The 17,566-nt window shown below is 40.8% G+C and overlaps 1 protein-coding gene across 3 annotated transcripts; it reads right to left on the reverse strand.

The window, feature by feature from the left end:
* Positions 1 to 5,795: 5,795 nt before the first annotated feature.
* Positions 5,796 to 17,551, reverse strand: SDHD (succinate dehydrogenase complex subunit D). 3 transcript variants are annotated; one of them, XM_006065240.4, is made up of 4 exons: positions 17,394 to 17,551; positions 14,477 to 14,593; positions 12,967 to 13,111; positions 5,796 to 6,775 (listed from the first exon to the last, which is right to left on the reverse strand). In XM_006065240.4, the coding sequence occupies exons 1-4, from the start codon at positions 17,443 to 17,445 to the stop codon at positions 6,610 to 6,612; spliced, it is 480 nt and encodes a 159-aa protein (XP_006065302.1). In that variant the 5' UTR covers positions 17,446 to 17,551; the 3' UTR covers positions 5,796 to 6,609. The 3 variants fall into 3 exon arrangements, with proteins under 3 accessions (XP_006065302.1, XP_025122682.1, XP_006065304.1); XM_025266897.3 differs by having other exon boundaries at positions 17,319 to 17,460; XM_006065242.4 differs by lacking the exon at positions 12,967 to 13,111.
* Between the last annotated feature and the right edge of the window lie 15 nt (positions 17,552 to 17,566).

The raw sequence follows: 17,566 nt of genomic DNA on the forward strand, positions 1-17,566 counted from the left end.
TATGGTTTTTCCAGTAGTCATGTAGTGTGAGAATTGGATCATAAAGAAGGCTGAGTGCCAAAGAATTGATGCTTTCAAATTGTGGTGCTTGAGAAGATTCTTTAGAGTCCCTTGGACAGCAAGGAGATCAAACCAATCAATCCTTAAAGAAATCAACCCTGAATATTCATTGGAAGGACTGATGCTGAAGCTCAAGTTCCAATACTCTGGCTGCCGGGTGCAAAGAGCTGACTCAGCAGAAAAGACTGTGGTGCTGGGAAAGATTGAAGCAAAAGAAGAGGGTGGCAAAAGATGAGATGGTTAGATAGCATCACTGACTCAATGGACATGCTGCTGCCGCTAAGTCGCTTCAGTCGTGTCTGACTCTGTGTGACCCCATAGACAGCAGCCCACCAGGCTCCGCTGTTTCTGGGATTCTCCAGGCAAGAACACTGGAGTGGGTTGCCATTTCCTTCTTCAATGCATGAAAGTGAGAAGTGAAAGTGAAGTCACTCAGTTGTGTCCAACTCTTCACGACCCCATGGACTGCAGCCTACCAGGCTCCTCCATCCATGGGATTTTCCAGGCAAGAGTACTGGAGTGGGTTGTGCCATTGCCTACTCTGCAATGGACATGAATTTGAGCAAACTCCAGGAGACAGTGGAGGACAGAGCTGGGGTTGCAAAGAATCAGACACGACTTAGCAACGGAACAATTCTTTAAGGTAAATAGTACATCATCCTTGGATATCTGGACAATTTCTAAGTAAGACAGAGAATACAAAACACTGGTCACCAATCAAAAATACTTCAAAGTATTTTTATACATTATAAATTGACCATCAATTAAAGTGTTTAGTAGAATGTTCCTATGTCCTTACAACATGAGTGTTTACTGATGTACATCAGTTCTTAAGTCATCTGCCTTCTATGGTCACTTAAGTCACCTTCTGTCTTTAAGAACACAAAAATTTATTGCTATGATTAAAGGTTATAACTAGATGGATAATTAAGACTAAACTAGATATTGTGCTGCACTCAGTCACTTCAATCATGTCTGACTCTCTGCAACCTATGGTCTGTAGCCCACCAGGCTCCTCTGTCCATGGGATTCTCTAGGCAAGAATACTGGAGTGGGTTGCCATGCCCTCCTCCAGGGGATCTTCCCATCCCAGGAATCGAACCCATATCTCTGGCATCTCCTGGACTATAAGCAGTTTCTTTACCCACTGAGCCACCTGGGAAGCCCATTAGCACACCAAGGCCCCCTAGACCTTGTTCCCATTAGTTCATGGTATCAGAATGTGGAGAAGCAAGCCTACAGATCTGTCTCCTGACTACCTTCATAAGGCATGTAACTGGTCTGTTATCCACTGCCCACAGGCCTCCTGAATGCATGGTTTCTCCAGCCCCGCAGAGCCCCTTAAACTGCTGCTGTAAGCGACATATGCAGTAAGCAGGGCACCAGTATAAAGACAAATGCTAATTGAATAGTATTAGAGCAGCATGTCACCCACTCCCATCAAGCACAGGATACGAGGTAAGTGTAGAACAGAACCAGAAGAAAGGTTCAAGAAGAACCCTAGAGAGGTCTGCTAGGCACTGCGAGTGGGCTGTGCAGTGGTGTCTGCACACCAGCAGGAAGCCAAGAGATGCACTCTATACCATGTTTCTACCAAGAAATGGGAAGAATGGGGTCTGACAGTCTATCCCTAAATAAAAACAGAGCATGGTTCATGGACTCTGAATGTACATTTTTGGCATAAAAGAATTTTAATTCTGTTTTCATAAAGCAAAAATCTCAAGTCTTCGTGAGTGAATTTCACATTAACTGACACTTTATTTTGCTTAACACCTAAACATTGTCAGTTTGGGAAGAAACCCATTGTGATATATAGCACTCCCCATTTAAATTCTAGGGTTTCTTCTTTTGATCCTTGGCAAAATCTTTTATCCAAGAAACAGAATAGATACATATAGATACCTAAAAACATGAACCATTAGAGAATAAAATAGGAAATCAAGAAAGATTTAAGTTTTGGCGGCCCTTGCTTTTTGTTCTTTAAAGACTGTTGTTTAAAGACTGTAGCAGAATAAAAGGATCACTGGCTCCCAGTCTCCTAGAGATAGCAAGTGATGAAACTAAAAACCAACCAACCCACATCCCCAAACAAGGTCAGGTAACCTCAGTTCCCTGCCCTGCCCCATGGTGAAGAAACAGGAATACTTTTAGTAGCAGCTCAGAATTCATCTTTATCTCCTACCTGGCCCCTCAGTGGAAGTTTATAGTCATGACTTTTTCAGACATCCCTAATTTCTGTATATCGAATATAAAATTGTATTAGATGACAACTAATTTTTTTTTTAATTCAGGTAGAGAAAGCAGCAATAACTTTTAACTAAAACCTTCTAATTTTTTGATTGCTGTTCAACTTGCTACCATTTAGCAAAAAGCAAAATTTTCAGTGTTTCCTCAAATCTTATTGCTTTACTACTGTAGCATACCGTCCATTAAAAATAAAAAGATGAAGCAGATATATATACACACACTAGATATAGTAGGTGCAATAAAAATATACATAAATTTGAAAAAATTGATATTTGTCTATTTCTCAAGGGAATTTTTACAGTTCATGAAGGTAGAAAATTTAACAAAATAATGCTTGTGAAACATGCTAAAATCAAAATTTAAAGCTAAAGGCTAAAGCTTTAAATATATCATATATTTGTATATGTATATAATCATAATATATGAAGATATATGAAGATTAGTAAGCAAAAAGGCCTTATAAATCATTTTTACAGGGAAAATTAGTAGTAGAAAATAAGATTTATCTTTAAATATAGTATTTGTGCCTTTATCATTCTCTTGAATTAGTCTTTGCAAAAGTTCTTCACTTGTAAGTTTCCTGTTGTGTATATTGTCACTCTAAAGCAAAATGTTTTCTTGTATTTTGGTATCTTTGACTTAAGCTTATTTTTAATAACCAATATTCTCTGACAGGCTGTTTCTTTTTATTTCCTAAGCTCAAAAGGCTTAAATTCAGAATAACAGAATTGTTAAGAGGTCTTTTATATCTAAACTTTCTTTGGAGTGTCTTGGATGACTGTAATGTTCTTACCTCATGAAAGGAGAGATACTAAAAATAATTAGGTATGTTTTGTATTCTTTGTAGTTTGATTAGCTAAAACACTCTATGAGCTGAAACTTTAAAATATCCCAGAGCTGTACTGTGGGATACAGATGTTCAACAGGACTTTTCTTTCTTTACTAACCTAACTTCTAACTTCAGACATTCCTATGTTAAACCATTCTTGTTGACGTGTGATTTAGTGATGCTTACTCAAAATTAGGAACCACATAAGCTCATTGCCTTCTATATTGTTTCATTGTCTGCTTCTTTTATAAGTACTGTTCCAGTTAAAATCTGCCTTTCTTCCCCTTGCTGATAAAAGAGTAATTTCAGTACTGTTCAACAGCTATTGCAAGCTCAGCCACATTGTAAAAGGTATTCAACATTCTTAGGTGTGTCATAGCAAAGTAATACCTAAAATTTAGTCTGTCATATTGACAAAAAATGCCAAGTCTACAAAATCTCTTTTCCTGGGTGTCTCACAAATAAAAAACTTAGTGACCTATCCCTCCACTGAATGAGTTAAAACAGTCACTCAGTCATGTTTGGCTCTTTGTGACCCCAAGGACTGTAGCCCACCAGGCTCCTCTGTCCATGAAATTTTCCAGGTAAGAATACTGGAGTGGGTTGCCATGCCCTTCTCCAGGGAATCTCAACCCAGGAATTGAATGTGGGTCTCCCGCATTGCAGGCAGACTACCATCTGAGCCACCAGGGAAGCCCCTCCACTACCATATCTAATTTTCCTTCAAAATTTAATGACACTGCTTCTCATTTTTCATAATGAAAAAGTTGAGCATAGCCTCCCTCCCTCTTTTCACATCCCAGTATAATTCTTACTGATTCTAAGTTCTAAATATGTCTTGAATTTCTTTTCACCCTACTATGGCCTTCAGAATTCATCGTATTTTCTGGATCACTGAAATAACCTGTTTCCTCCCTCAAATTCACAGCTGCCAGCATAACCTATTTGCAATAAACATGTGATCCTGTCTTCAGCATAATTTACCATCTTCCGTGACTCAGGTGTTCTCAAGGTGGTCTCAGTTACTTACCATGGCACAGAAGGCACTACAGTCAGTCTCTGGTGCAGTCGTACCAAATCACGTGCCATCTTCTGTTTATCTGCCATCCATCCTCCAGTCACCCAGCTTCCTTGGCCATGTATCAACTCCTCATCTTTCAGAATCCAGGTCAAGACTCTTCTGTCTCCCAGGAAACTTGCAAGCAAATTGTTTCCTTTGTTATATCCCCATTCAATGTACTTTATTATTGCACATATTACACTGTATTGCAATCATATATCTGTTGTCCCAACTAGTCTATGAGTTCCTTCTGAGATAAATTCCTACCTCTTTCGCCACAGTACCAGGCATGATGCCAATTATAGAAGCTACTTAACACCTATCAAACAAATGGATGTTGACTTCTACCTTTGAAAGTGACTCTTAATTTCCACCATCACTATCTTCTACATCTATCTTGTTACACACCCTTCTGCCTCCAGATGACACCTAAATTCTCTCTGAAGCACAATTCTTATCACGTTCTGCTTAACCTCAGCAACTTCCTATTGCTGTCAGCCCCTGCCTCATCTTCCCTCCTGCTCCAGCAGTTCACAGCAACCCACTGATTTTCCAAAGTGATAGGTGACCTCCAACCTAATTACAAAACTGAGCAGGACTAGGGGCAGGCGTTACCCAACCAGCCTCGACTCTAACATTCAATCATCATCTAATGAAGCTCATTAGCATTCAGTTCAGTTCAGTCGCTCAGTCGATCCAACTAGGATCTGATGGTATTGTGATAGCTACAAGATTCCCACATTACTCAGTTACTGCCCTCCCATTTCGCTTCTACGGAAAACTCCATTTCTCCATTCCATTTTACAGCAGTCGGGTACTGGGGGCTAGGTGGGGATGGAGAAATGACTTTAAGGGGAACACTGTCTACAGAGATTTTAAAACAATAATGAAACAGACTAAAGATCAGTCTGCTTTTTATCATCATCATGAGCCACCAACTCTGAAGAAAGTCAGTAATAAAAATACTCCTCCCCACCAAGACAGACCAGCCCACCACCACCACTCTTTGACAAAGCACTACTATTCAAGCACCACCCCCTTCTGAAACCTTTAACCTGCCCCCAGACAGAATTAACCACCTCTTCCTAAATCCTTAATACACATCTGAATCTCCCACAAGATTGTAAGCATGTTAAGGCGACCTTATCTTTAACCTCCAGCATGAACACTTACTCTTCTAGCCACCTCCCCTTCAGCAGTTTGTGGAATGAGGTCCTCAGTGAGTGAAATGCACCCAGTCCCAGTCCTGTTTAATCTATGTTGCTAGATGAAACCATCCTGCCTCACACTCATTCCTTAGACCAGACTAACTGCATACAGTAGATAATTTGAATATAAAGGATGGCATTCACAGAACACCATAATCTGGACCTAATTTTAATTCCTACTACTTAATCTTAGTCTTCTCATACCAAACTACTTTTTCTCAGTATATTTCTGCCTATTACATGAAAGTTTTTTTTGTATTACAGTACTTTGTGTCTAACTTACCTATGTGCTAAACTCAGAAAGAAATTAAAGGAAATTCAGTCCTGCTTCAGAGCCATATATGCAACAGACACTCAGTTCTACCAAATAAAACTAGGAACAATTAAGACATAAAAGAGTAGAATAAATTTTTATTATGCAGCATTTTATTTTTTTAAAAAATTACCTTCATGGAATACATTTTCACATTAGAAATTCCCAGTGGGAAAACAACAACTTATCACTTATAATTTTATATTTGTGGACAAATTATTTTAGGACAAGTAAAATAAACACATTTGAGGATTAAGTCTTGGTTTAGAATCTGCAACAATTTGAAACATCTATAAAGGGACCTCTTCCCTAAATGGAACTTGTCTACATTCAGAAACTCTCCAGGCTCTTCTTCCTAGGATTTAGAAATCAGTAATGTGAAATATCAGCATTTCTAATTTTCAAATTTCCCTAAGACATGTAACCATCAGTAACTGGCATCAACTGAACAGGGGGAGGTTTATAAAAACTAAACACTGCCTAATTTTCTGCAGTCTTTACTTATGAATTAAGTCTTTCCCTTTCTCCATCATCCTAGGACAAACACAGACGTTTGATCAGATATCGAGAGTAATAAAGCTGAATTCCCTTTAAGAGTTTGATCAATTAAAAGGCAAAAAGCTCGTATATATTGTTCAGTTACACTATGAGACTTATGAAAAGCTGAGACACTCCATTAGCTCCCCAGAATACAAAATTCAGTCTTGTAATTTCTTAAGATACAACTTCTCTCAAATCTTTCTTCAAAGATTAAATTCTAAAAACAATCAGGTGATTAGGAGAAGAGGTTTGTCTCACCAATGTTTTTCCTTCTTATTGTGAGTTGAAATGGCATGACAGAGCAGAGGCAAGGAGGTGTACAATCAATTCTCAAGGTATTAAGTCTAAAAGGTCAGAGCTTCCACAGCATAGCCACAGCTTTGCAGATGCCCACGTCATGATAGTTGAAGTAACAGAGCCCAGCAAAGGTGAAAGCCGAGAGCACCAAAAGGCCTGTCTTGGCAGCTTTCTGCACTGCATCTCCATGAACATAGTCAGTAACAACTTGTCCAATGCCCCTGAAGGAAAAAAAAAAAAATCACAGTACAAATGAAAAGCCACAAGTAATGTCAGGTTAGAAGGCTATTCAGTTAACTTGGCTGCACAACATAATCAGTCAAGATCAAAATGCAATTCATGGTAACAAGTGCATGCCAGGTAAGCACGTCAATCCTTTGTATGGCCAAGTAACACTCCTTTGTAAACATGTATTTTATTTATTTAGCTATTCATTAATTGAAACATCTGGACGATTTTGCCTTTGGGGCTAAAATAACACTGCTCTGAACATTATGCTACAAGGTTTTGTGTGGATGGGGACATATGCTCTCACTTTCAGTAGGTATACACCTACAAGTGAAATTGTTGCGTCAGATGGCAACTCTCTGTTGTTAACTCATATTATAACTCTGTTGTAAAAACTTGTTAGACCTGCCAAACTATTTTCCAAAGTAGCTGCATGTTTTACATTCCCAGCAGAGATATATGAGGATTCTAACTTCGTGACCCTTGTAACAGTCCATCTTTTTGATTACAGCCATCTGAGTAGGTGTACGGTGGCATCTCAATGTGGTTCTGAATTGCATTTCTCTAATAACAAACACGGGCGCAGGAGGGCCTAGAGGAGCTACTCCACGTTCAAGGTCAGGAGGGGCGGCAGTGAGGAGATACACCTCATCCAAGGTAAGGAGCAATGGCTGCACTTTGTTGGAGCAGCCGTGAAGAGATACCCCACGTCCAAGGTAAGAGAAACCCAAGTAAGACGGTAGGTGTTGCAAGAGGGCATCAGAGGGCAGACACACTGAAACCATAATCACAGAAAACTAGTCAATCTAATCACACTAGGACCACAGCCTTGTCTAACTCAATGAAACTAAGCCATGCCCGTGGGGCAACCCAAGATGGGCAGGTCATGGTGGAGAGGTCTGACAGAATGTGGTCCACTGGAGAAGGGAATGGCAAACCACTTCAGTATTCTTGCCTTGAGAACCCCATGAACCGTATGAAAAGGCAAAACGATAGGATATTTAAAGAGGAAATCCCCAGGTCGGTAGGTGCCCAATATGCTACTGGAGATCAGTGGAGAAATAACTCCACAAAGAATGAAAGGATGGAGCCAAAGCAAAAACAAGACCCAGTTGTGGATGTGACTGGTGATAGAAGCAAGGTCCGATGCTGTAAAGAGCAATATTGCATAGGAACCTGGAATGTCAGGTCCATGAATCAAGGCAAATCGGAAGTGGTCAAAAAGGAGATGGCAAGGGTGAATGTCGACATTCTAGGAATCAGCAAACTAAAATGGACTGGAATGGGTGAATTTAACTCAGATGACCATTATATCTACTACTGTGGGCATTTCTTAGAAGAAATGGAGTAGCCATCATGGTCAACAAGAGTCCGAAATGCAGTAAGTACTTGGATGCAATCTCAAAAATGACAGCATGATCTCTGTTCGTTTCCAAGGCAAACCATTCGATATCACAGTAATCCAAGTCTATGCCCCAACCAGTAACGCTGAAGAAGCTGAAGTTGAATGGTTCTATGAAGAAGGCTGAGCGCCAAAGAATTGATGCTTTTGAACTGTGGTGTTGGAGAAGCCTCTTGAGAGTCCCTTGGACTGCAAAGAGATCCAACCAGTCCATTCTGAAGGAGATCAGCCCTGGGTGTTTTTTGGAAGAAATGATGCTAAAGCTGAAACTCCAGTACTCTGGCCACCTCATGCGAAGAGTTGACTCATTGGAAAAGACTCTGATGCTGGGAGGGATTGGGGGCAAGAGGAGAAGGGGACGACAGAGGATGAGATGGCTGGATGGCATCACTGACTCTCGATGGACGTGAGTCTGAGTGAACTCTGGGAGTTAGTGATGAACAGGGAGGCCTGGCGTGCTGCAATTCATGGGGTCGCAGAGTCGGACACGACTGAGCGACTGATATGATCTGATCTGATGAAGACTTACAAGACCTTTTAAAACTAACACCCAAAAAAGATGTCCTTTTCATTACAGAGGACTGGATTGCAAAAGTAGGAAGTCAATAAACACCTGGAGTAACAGGCAAATTTGGCCTTGGAATACGGAATGAAGCCGGGCAAAGGCTAATAGAGTTTTGCCAAGAGAACATACTGGTCATAGCAAACACCCTCTCCAACAACACAAGAGAAGACTCTACACATGGACATCACCAGATGGTCAACACCAAAATCAGATTGATTATATTCTTTGCAGCCAAAGATGAAGAAGCTCCATACAGTCAGCAAAAACAAGACCGGGAGCTGACTGTGGCTCAGATCATGAGCTCCTTATTGCCAAATTCAGACTGAAATTGAAGAAAGTAGGGAAAACCACTAGACCATTCAGGTATGACCTAAATCAAATCCCTTATGATTATACAGTGGAAGTGAGATATAGATTTAAGGGCCTAGATCTGATAGATAAGACTGCCTGATGAACTATGGACTGAGGTTTGTGACATTGTACAGGAGACAGGGATCAAGACCATCCCCATGGAAAACAAATGCAAAAAAGCAAAATGGCTGTCTGGGGAGGCCTTACAAATAGCTGTGAAAAGAAGAGAAGCGAAAAGCAAAAGAGAAAAGGAAAGTTATAAGCATCTGAATGCAGAGTGCCAAAGAATAGCAAGAAGAGATAAGAAAGCCTTCCTCAGAGATCAATGCAAAGAAATAGAGGAAAACAACAGAATGGGAAAGACTAGAGATCTCTTCAAGAAAATTAGAGATACCAAGGGAACATTTCATGCAAAGATGGGCTCGATAAAGGACATAAATGGTATAGACCTAACAGAAGCAGAAGATATTAAGAAGAGGTGGCAAGAATACACAGAACTGTACAAAAAGGATCTTCACGACCCAGATAATCACGATGGTGTGATCACTCATCTAGAGCTAGACATCCTGGAATGTGAAGTCGAGTGGGCCTTAGAAAGCATCACTATGAACAAAGCTGGTGGAGGTGATGGAATTCCAGTTGAGCTATTTCAAATCCTGAAAGATGATGCTGTGAAAGAGCTGTACTCAATATGCCAGCAAATTTGGAAAACTCAGCAGTGGCCACAGGACTGGAAAAGGTCAGTTTTCATTCCAATCCCAAAGAAAGGCAATGCCAAAGAATGCTCAAACTACCGCACAATTGCACTCATCTCACATGCTAGTAAAGTAATGCTCAAATTTCAGCAAGCCAGGCTTCAGCAGTATGTGAACCGTGAACCTCCAGATGTTCAAGCTGGTTTTAGAAAAGGCAGAGGAACCAGAGATCAAATTGCCAACATCCACTGGATCATGGAAAAAGCAAGAGAATTCCAGAAAAACATCTATTTCTGCTTTAATGACTATGCCAAAACCTTTGACTGTGTGGATCACAATAAACTGTTGAAAATTCTGAAAGAGATGGGAATACCAGACCACCTGACCTGCTTCTTGAGAAACCTATATGCAGGTCAGGAAGCAACAGTTAGAACTGGACGTGGAACAACAGACTGGTTCCAAACAGGAAAGGAGTACGTCAAGACTGTATACTGTCACCCTGCTTATTTAACTTATATGCAGAGTACATCATGAGAAAGGCTGGGCTGGAAGAAGCACAAGCTGGAATCAAGACTGCCAGGAGAAATATCAATAACCTCAGATATGCAGATGACACCACCCTTATGGCAGAAAGTGAAGAGGAACTCAAAAGCCTCTTGATGAAAGTGAAAGAGGAGAGTGAAAAAGTTGGCTTAAAGCTCAACATTCAGAAAACGAAGACCATGGCATCTCATCCCATCACTTCATGACAAATAGATGGGGTAACAGTGGAAACAGTGTCAGACTTTATTTTTTTGGGCTCCAAAATCACTGCAGATGGTGACTGCAGCCATGAAATTAAAAGACGCTTACTCCTTGGAAGGAAAGTTATGACCAACCTAGATAGCATATTCAAAAGCAGAGACATTACTTTGCCAACAAAGGTTCGTCTAGTCAAGGCTATGGTTTTTCCTGTGGTCATGTATGGATGTGAAAGTTGGACTGTGAAGAAAGCTGAGCGCCAAAGAATTGATGCTTTTGAAGTGTGATGTTGGAGAAGACTCTTGAGAGTCCCTTGGACTGCAAGGAGATCCACCCAGTCCATTCTAAAGGAGATCAGCCCTGGGTATTCTTTGGAAGGAATGATGCTAAAGCTGAAACTCCAGTACTTTGGCCACTTCATGCGAAGAGTTGACTCATTAGAAAAGACTCTGATGCTGGGAGGGATTGGGGGCAGGAGGAAAAGGCGACGACAGAAGATGAGATAGCTGGATGGCATCACCGACTCAATGGACGTGAGTTTGAGTGAACTCCGGGAGTTGGTGATGGACAGGGAGGCCTGGCGTGCTGCGATTCATGGCGTCGCAAAGAGTTGGACACGACTGAGTGACTGAACTGAACTGAATAACAAACACATTTTTTCATGCACCTTTTGCCATTTCCATTATCTTCTTTAGATAAACGTTAATTTTACCCTATAAAAAGGTCCCTTTGGCTATATGTGGTGAATGGACCTTGTAGGCAGAAGGGCAACAAGAACAAAAATAAAGAACTAGTTAGGAAGCAACTGAGGTAGCTGAGGCAAGGCTGCTGGCTTCACTTGCCTTAAGCTAGGGTGGTGATAGTGAGGATATCATGAAGTGACAATTCAGGCTATGTTTTGAGGAGAGAACTAAAAGAAAGAGCTGATGGACTAGTGGCAGAGTTAAGACAAAAAGTAGTATTTAGAATGACTCCTAGGATTTTTGGTTTGAGCAACAAGACTTAATTGAATTATTGAAGAACAGGAGAGAAGCTTGTGAGGAGAAATTGAGAGATTTGAGGGGAAGAGTGATTTGGGGCAATACTGCACTGGGGATGCCTACTAGATATCCCAGTGGACAGCTGGAAATACTAAGTCTGCAGTTCAGGAAAAGAGGGCCATCTGGGAAAAAAAAAAAAAAAAACAGGTCTCTCTGAACTCACCTGGGGGAAGTATGTAGGCAGAGAAATTTAAGAAAGCCAAGAACGAGCCTAGGGTTCAGACCTTCATTATTCAAAGGTCAGACAAGAGGAGGTGCTGGCTGAGGAGACAGAGAAGGTATATAGAGCTGGTGGGGTGGAAGAAAACAAGGTAAGGATGGTATCTAGGAAGCCAAAGAAAAATTACATAAGGAGAGATCAGTCATTGAAGTTGAATACTGCCAAGTTCAAGTGGAGAACAAAGAATGGACAACTGGTTTGGAAAAATGAAGGTCTTTAGTGATTTTTGTTGAGAATGACTTCAGTTAAATAGTTGGGGTAAAAGCCCAATCAACGCAGTAAAAAAACAGGATGCTAAAGAACGAGTGCACAATTACAGACAACTCTTTCAAGTCTTTTTTGTGTATGTGTAAAAAAGGAAAAAATTAATAAGGTAACTGGAGAAGTCAATTGCAATTTTTAACATGTATGACTTTAGGACTTCCCTGGTGGTCCAATGGTTAAGACTCCACACTTCCACTCCAGGGCACAAGGGCTTGATCCCTGGTTAGGGAATTAAGGTAGGATTCCATATGCCACACAGCATGGTCAAAAAAAAAAAAAAGCATGACTTTAGATTTATCTCTTATTCTGATTTTTCATCAATTTAGATTGATCTTCTTTCAACATACACACATTAGAGAAATCTTACTGTACTTGTGTTCTGGTATTTCAAGAGCAATTGGGATCATTTACTGTGAAAGGTCTATCTGGTTGAAGGGTAATTCTCCTAACCAATGCTTACTAAGTAAGAAAACTAGGTAAGCAAACAACCCCTTTAATACTATCAAGAAAATGATTCTGACAAATTATTTAACGTCCCTGGGATTTAGTTTCCACAGAGGTTAAATAACAGGCTTGGCTAAGATACTCCCTCAAGTCCTTTCAGTTCTAATAATCCAAAAAACAGCTCCCCATCCATGACAGCATACTGTCCTTGCCAAACCATATAAAATGGGCAACTCTCAAAAGCAATGCTAAGTTCAAAAGCCTCTCAGATATGAAAAGGAAGACATCTTACAGGCACGTGGATATACAAATTTGGGCATATAAATAGTTTGCATATGTTTTATTGTTCTCTTCAGATCTTCAGTATTTTGAGCAACTTCTCCCTCACAGGCAACTGTGAGATAAGCTCACAGCAAACAAACCGCACAGACAAGGTGATACTGAAAGGACTGCTGTACTTGCCAGTGACTGTGAAGAGTGAGGGCTGCAGCCAGAGAGTAGTCCATCGCAGAACACGGATTCAAATAGGCAGCTGGAATTAGGCCCAGGAGCAGAACACTGACAACCCTCTCGCTAGTCCAGTGGAGAGATGCAGCCTTGGAACCAGCTATAGAAAGGAAGGACGAGATTCCTAAGAGTTTCAGGGGAAACACACGTCTCAGTATTTGCCACAAACTAACCCAAACTAACAGAACGGCAAACAGTATGCATTTAAGATTTAACTCTGAGCATAAAGTAGGTAAGAGAAAGGAGGTAAATGAGAAAGATGCAATCTCCCTTCTCTGAAGTCTTTCAGCACAGGGTTTCTCAAGCCTACATACATTAATTAAAAGAGAGATCCACTCTGCTTAGAGGCAAGATGATGGATGAAATATTGTTGCAGAATTACCAACCCTGGACTTCATTATAATAGACAGACACCTTATAAATTTAAGCTGGTGACACCTGAGGAATTCCTTTAAAACATCAATCTTATTTTACACCTAATCTTTCTAAGTAATATTAAAAATCCTCCCAAAAGAAAATTAAGCCTGCCAATTAAAAGAGAAGCACAGTTCTAACGTCAACTTTTAGGATCATGGTTCTTCTGTTCTGTTACTTATAAATAGCCCAATATAGAGAAGGAACATGAAACTTTCTTTTAAACAAGTAAAAATAAAATGGGCTTTAAACATCTCTTTGAAAGCCTCTTTTTTGGGGGGGTTACATACCCCTTTGGGAATGTTTTATTAATGATGGAGTTACTTCCTGGAAAAATGCACACAGATACATATGTTACAAACTATGTACACAACCTTGGGGACTTTCCTTCAGTCCCATGCACCCCAAGTTAAAATCGCTCTGCTGTATCTAACTGAACAAAGTTCATCAACAAACACTTTTCAAAGATAAAATAATTCTAAATAGCAGAAAAACTATACTTGCTTAATTATTCATAACTCAGAAGCAGCTTTCAAGTGACAGGCTTAAGAATCAAAAGTCTTTATCTCTATAAAATACTGATGTTTCTAGACTTTAAAAATGAAAATAGTTACCTCATTATTCACCTATGGATTTTCTAAGATTTAACAATACCTAAATAGTATTCATCCAAGAAATAACATGATTTTAACAGCAACCTAAATAAAAACAAGCATATCATTATAGCTATAAATATGCAAGATTTTAAAAACTGTCTGCTATTCTAAATTATTCGAATCTGGTTCCTCTCCAGTAAATAAAGGTAACTAAACTATATTGAACAGGTTGCCCCTACAGAGCTATTTTCTTTTAAGAAACTTAAACATTTTAAAAACACTTAGACCAGAAGGTTCTGTAAAAGTGGAAATGGCATCATTCAACCGTGCTAGCACTGTGTGCCCACAAGTGTAGACTAGGTCTTCACTTGACAGAGGTGGACACAAGAGTTCCCCTCAGAGAGAGCAAGTCCTGCCAAAGGCGTGATAATCAGCCCAGACAAAGATGCACATACAATGGTGGCTGGGTGACAGGTGAATATGCTGTGTTCCACACCATCCTTGAACAGGTCGGTCCTGGAGAAATGCTGAGACAAGAGCTGGTCTGACCACTGGGGTTCGGAGGAACAGAGCTGAGGAAAGAGACATCAAGGGAATCATAAGCACCTTTCCTGTAACAGGACTGAGACTTTCTACATGACCATAGATAAGCTGCTGCTGCTGCTGCTGCTGCTTAGCTGCTTCAGTCATGTCTGACTCCATGTGACGCTATGGACTGCAGCCCGCCAGACTCCTCTGTCCATGGGATTCTCATTGCCATGCCCTGCTCCAGAGGATCTTGCCAACCTAGGAATCGAACCCGGTCTCCTGCATTGCAGGCTGATACTCTACCACTGAGCCACCCATGAAAACCCATAGGTAAGCTACTTAAGCCCAAATAGGGAATAACCATCTAATCTGTAAAATGTGGATAGCATCTATTTCACTGGGTTGCTGTGAGACTAGACTAAGCAGCCATGGAAAGACTGATAAAACAATGAACACTTCTGCAAAAAGGGCTTCACTTTGACCAATTCTTAAAAATTAATTATGGCTCTTTTATCCTTTCATTCATCTACTCATCCAACAAACTTTTACTACATACAAAACTATGCTCTGCACAACAGCAAGAGGGATAAAAACAAAGTCTTTGTCTTCAAGTAATTCAGCCTAGTTTGGGAGATACCAGTTTCTTTTTCAAGATCAATTTCTGTGCTTGCACGCTTGAACTCATCCCTTTCTGTCCTCTTATAGATCTTGGTTAAAAAATAGGCAGACCTAAGAACACCCAAGCCTATCAATACCGGCTATGACATAATGGACAATTAAGTTAAATAGGCTCTCCAAGCCTCAATGTCCTCATTTGTAAAATGAAAACATTGGTACTTACTTCATAATACTCTGCTGAAAATTAAATAATATGTGTAAGATGTTCAGCCTAAGTCCCACAGTATAAGTGGGACTTATATATAAGTCCCCCATATAAGCACTCAATAAGCACTCAATAAAAGATAATTTCTCTCCTGTATCTTTAACCCCTCCTTTCTTCCTACTGACCATTTTCCCTCAACGGATGTAATATACTTAACCCCTCCCTTCATCCTATGTCCTATAACGCACTCTTCCCCTCCTTTCTTCTCTTCCTAAACATGCTTCTTTAAAGTGTTGTCTAAATCACCTTGACTTCCTCACTTCCCTAAAATTCTTCCTGGCCTGCAACTCGTCCTTATCCCCACCAAAGCTGCATTCGTGAATCACCAATGTTCTCACATGGCCACATCCAACAGTCTTCATCTTATTGGGCCTTTCTGCACGAGGCACTGGTGGCAGCTTCTCCCTTTTCTCTGACAGAACTCTCTTCAGCTTCTCCCTTTGATTCTCTGATCGTTATACATCAGTCTCCTCCTGCATCTGCTCTTAAATGCTCACCCAGGAGTCCATCATCTGCCCTTTGCTCTCCTTGCTGCCTAAGCCCACCCCTAGACATTTTGTCCACTCAACTTCTAGAGCCTTTAGGTTGGTGACACTCAACTCTGTATCCCCAGGCTTGATCTCTCTCCAGAGTTTCAGAAGTTTGAGTACCTGCAAGCTCTCTCCCCTAAGGTACCCCACCTGGTCCTCAAACTCACTACGGCAAAAACAAATCACCCTTCAATTCGTTTTCTCATTCAAACTTGCCTCTCATTTGCATGTTCCTCGTTTTATTTAATGATATCCCAGTCACTGGTCAACCTAAACCAAAAATCTGGAAATCATGTAAGACTTCCCTTCTGCTGCTATGTCGCTTTAGTCGTGTCCAACTCTGTGCTACCCCATCAGTCAAATACCAAATCATACTGATATAACTCCTTAGCATTTCTTGAGACAATCTTCTCTTACGTACTACTTTCCAAGTTCAGGACCTCACCATGCTTGCCTAGACTACTACAATTGTGTCTCAATTCATCTCCTAACTTAAGTCTTAGTTTGTCCCATCTCTCATGATGGCCATCTATAATATTACACAGTTACCAAGGTGGTCAATCTAACTGCAAATCTATGTCAAATCTTTCACCGTTTCACACAAAGAAAAAATGCATACTCCACATCAAGACAAATTTTCCTGAGATTTGATTTCAGTTTACTTTTCCATAACCATCTCATTCCTCACCTTGAGCTTCATGTTCTAATATACAATTTGTTTTCTCTCACAACAAGCGGCTTCTATGCCTTTCATCATTGCTTCTGCTCATCCCACTAGCTCTAACTGTAATGCCCTTCTTTCTGTGGCCTTCCCTACCCTCAAGACTCAAATCGGGCACAGCTCCTTCAGGAAGTGAGACAAGGTAATCCTTCCAAAACACAGAGCTAGTATAGTCTTCTGGATTGGCATACAACTTAGATACTGTGCTGTAGTTTTTGCTTTCTGTCATATTATGCTTGTATGTTTTTCCTATAAAAATAGAAACTCTTTAAGGGTTGGAACTACGCTTTCTCACATTTTTAACCCAATCATACTACAGTACCTTGTATAACACAAATGCCCCCTCAATGATTATCGAACTGAACTCCAAGGGAAACGACCAATACGTAAATTGGGACTTAAGACACTGACACTCTTCTCTGATTCAGGGTGGGAACATTTCAAAAACAGGGAATGCGGAGAAAAAGAGAACTCGTGAACACAGCCGCAGCATCACTATAACTTTCAGACTACCCCATCACCACGTCAGCCCAGAGGAGGGGAAATATGCACTCGGGTGGACATCTGGACCCCAAGACAACGCTGGTCATGCTCTGCCAAAGGAAAGGAGGGACACTCCTTTCAAAAGGTCTCACCGCCCAGCAGACGAATCCTAACCGCATCCCTTTCCCCGGCTGGAGGTTGTGCTGAGAACCTCCGGCTGCCCTCACCTCGCCCTTCTCTGGCGCCGCAGAGGACACTTAGCCTACAGAGAGTCGCCATGTCGCTCCGGAAGGTTCAAGGTCAAGCAGCAACCCGGAAGCAGTCATACGACAACATCCGCCCGCGACGAGGAAAAAACAAGAAAACGGAAAAGGCCACGTGAACCGGAAGTTGGGGTTGG

This window comes from Bubalus bubalis, chromosome 16 (assembly GCF_019923935.1).
Source record: "Bubalus bubalis isolate 160015118507 breed Murrah chromosome 16, NDDB_SH_1, whole genome shotgun sequence".
NCBI lineage: Eukaryota > Metazoa > Chordata > Mammalia > Artiodactyla > Bovidae > Bubalus > Bubalus bubalis.

Coding starts and splice junctions, on each gene's coding strand:
- SDHD (XM_025266897.3), bottom strand. CDS start 17,445: ATGGCGACTCTCTGTAGGCTAAGTGTCCTCTGCGGCGCCAGAGAAGGG. Junction 14,594..17,318: donor TAGGATTCGTCTGCTGGGCG/GTGAGACCTTTT, acceptor CTCTTTCCTCAG/CTCTGTTCCTCCGAACCCCA. Junction 13,112..14,476: donor CCTGTCACCCAGCCACCATT/GTATGTGCATCT, acceptor TCCTTTCTATAG/CTGGTTCCAAGGCTGCATCT.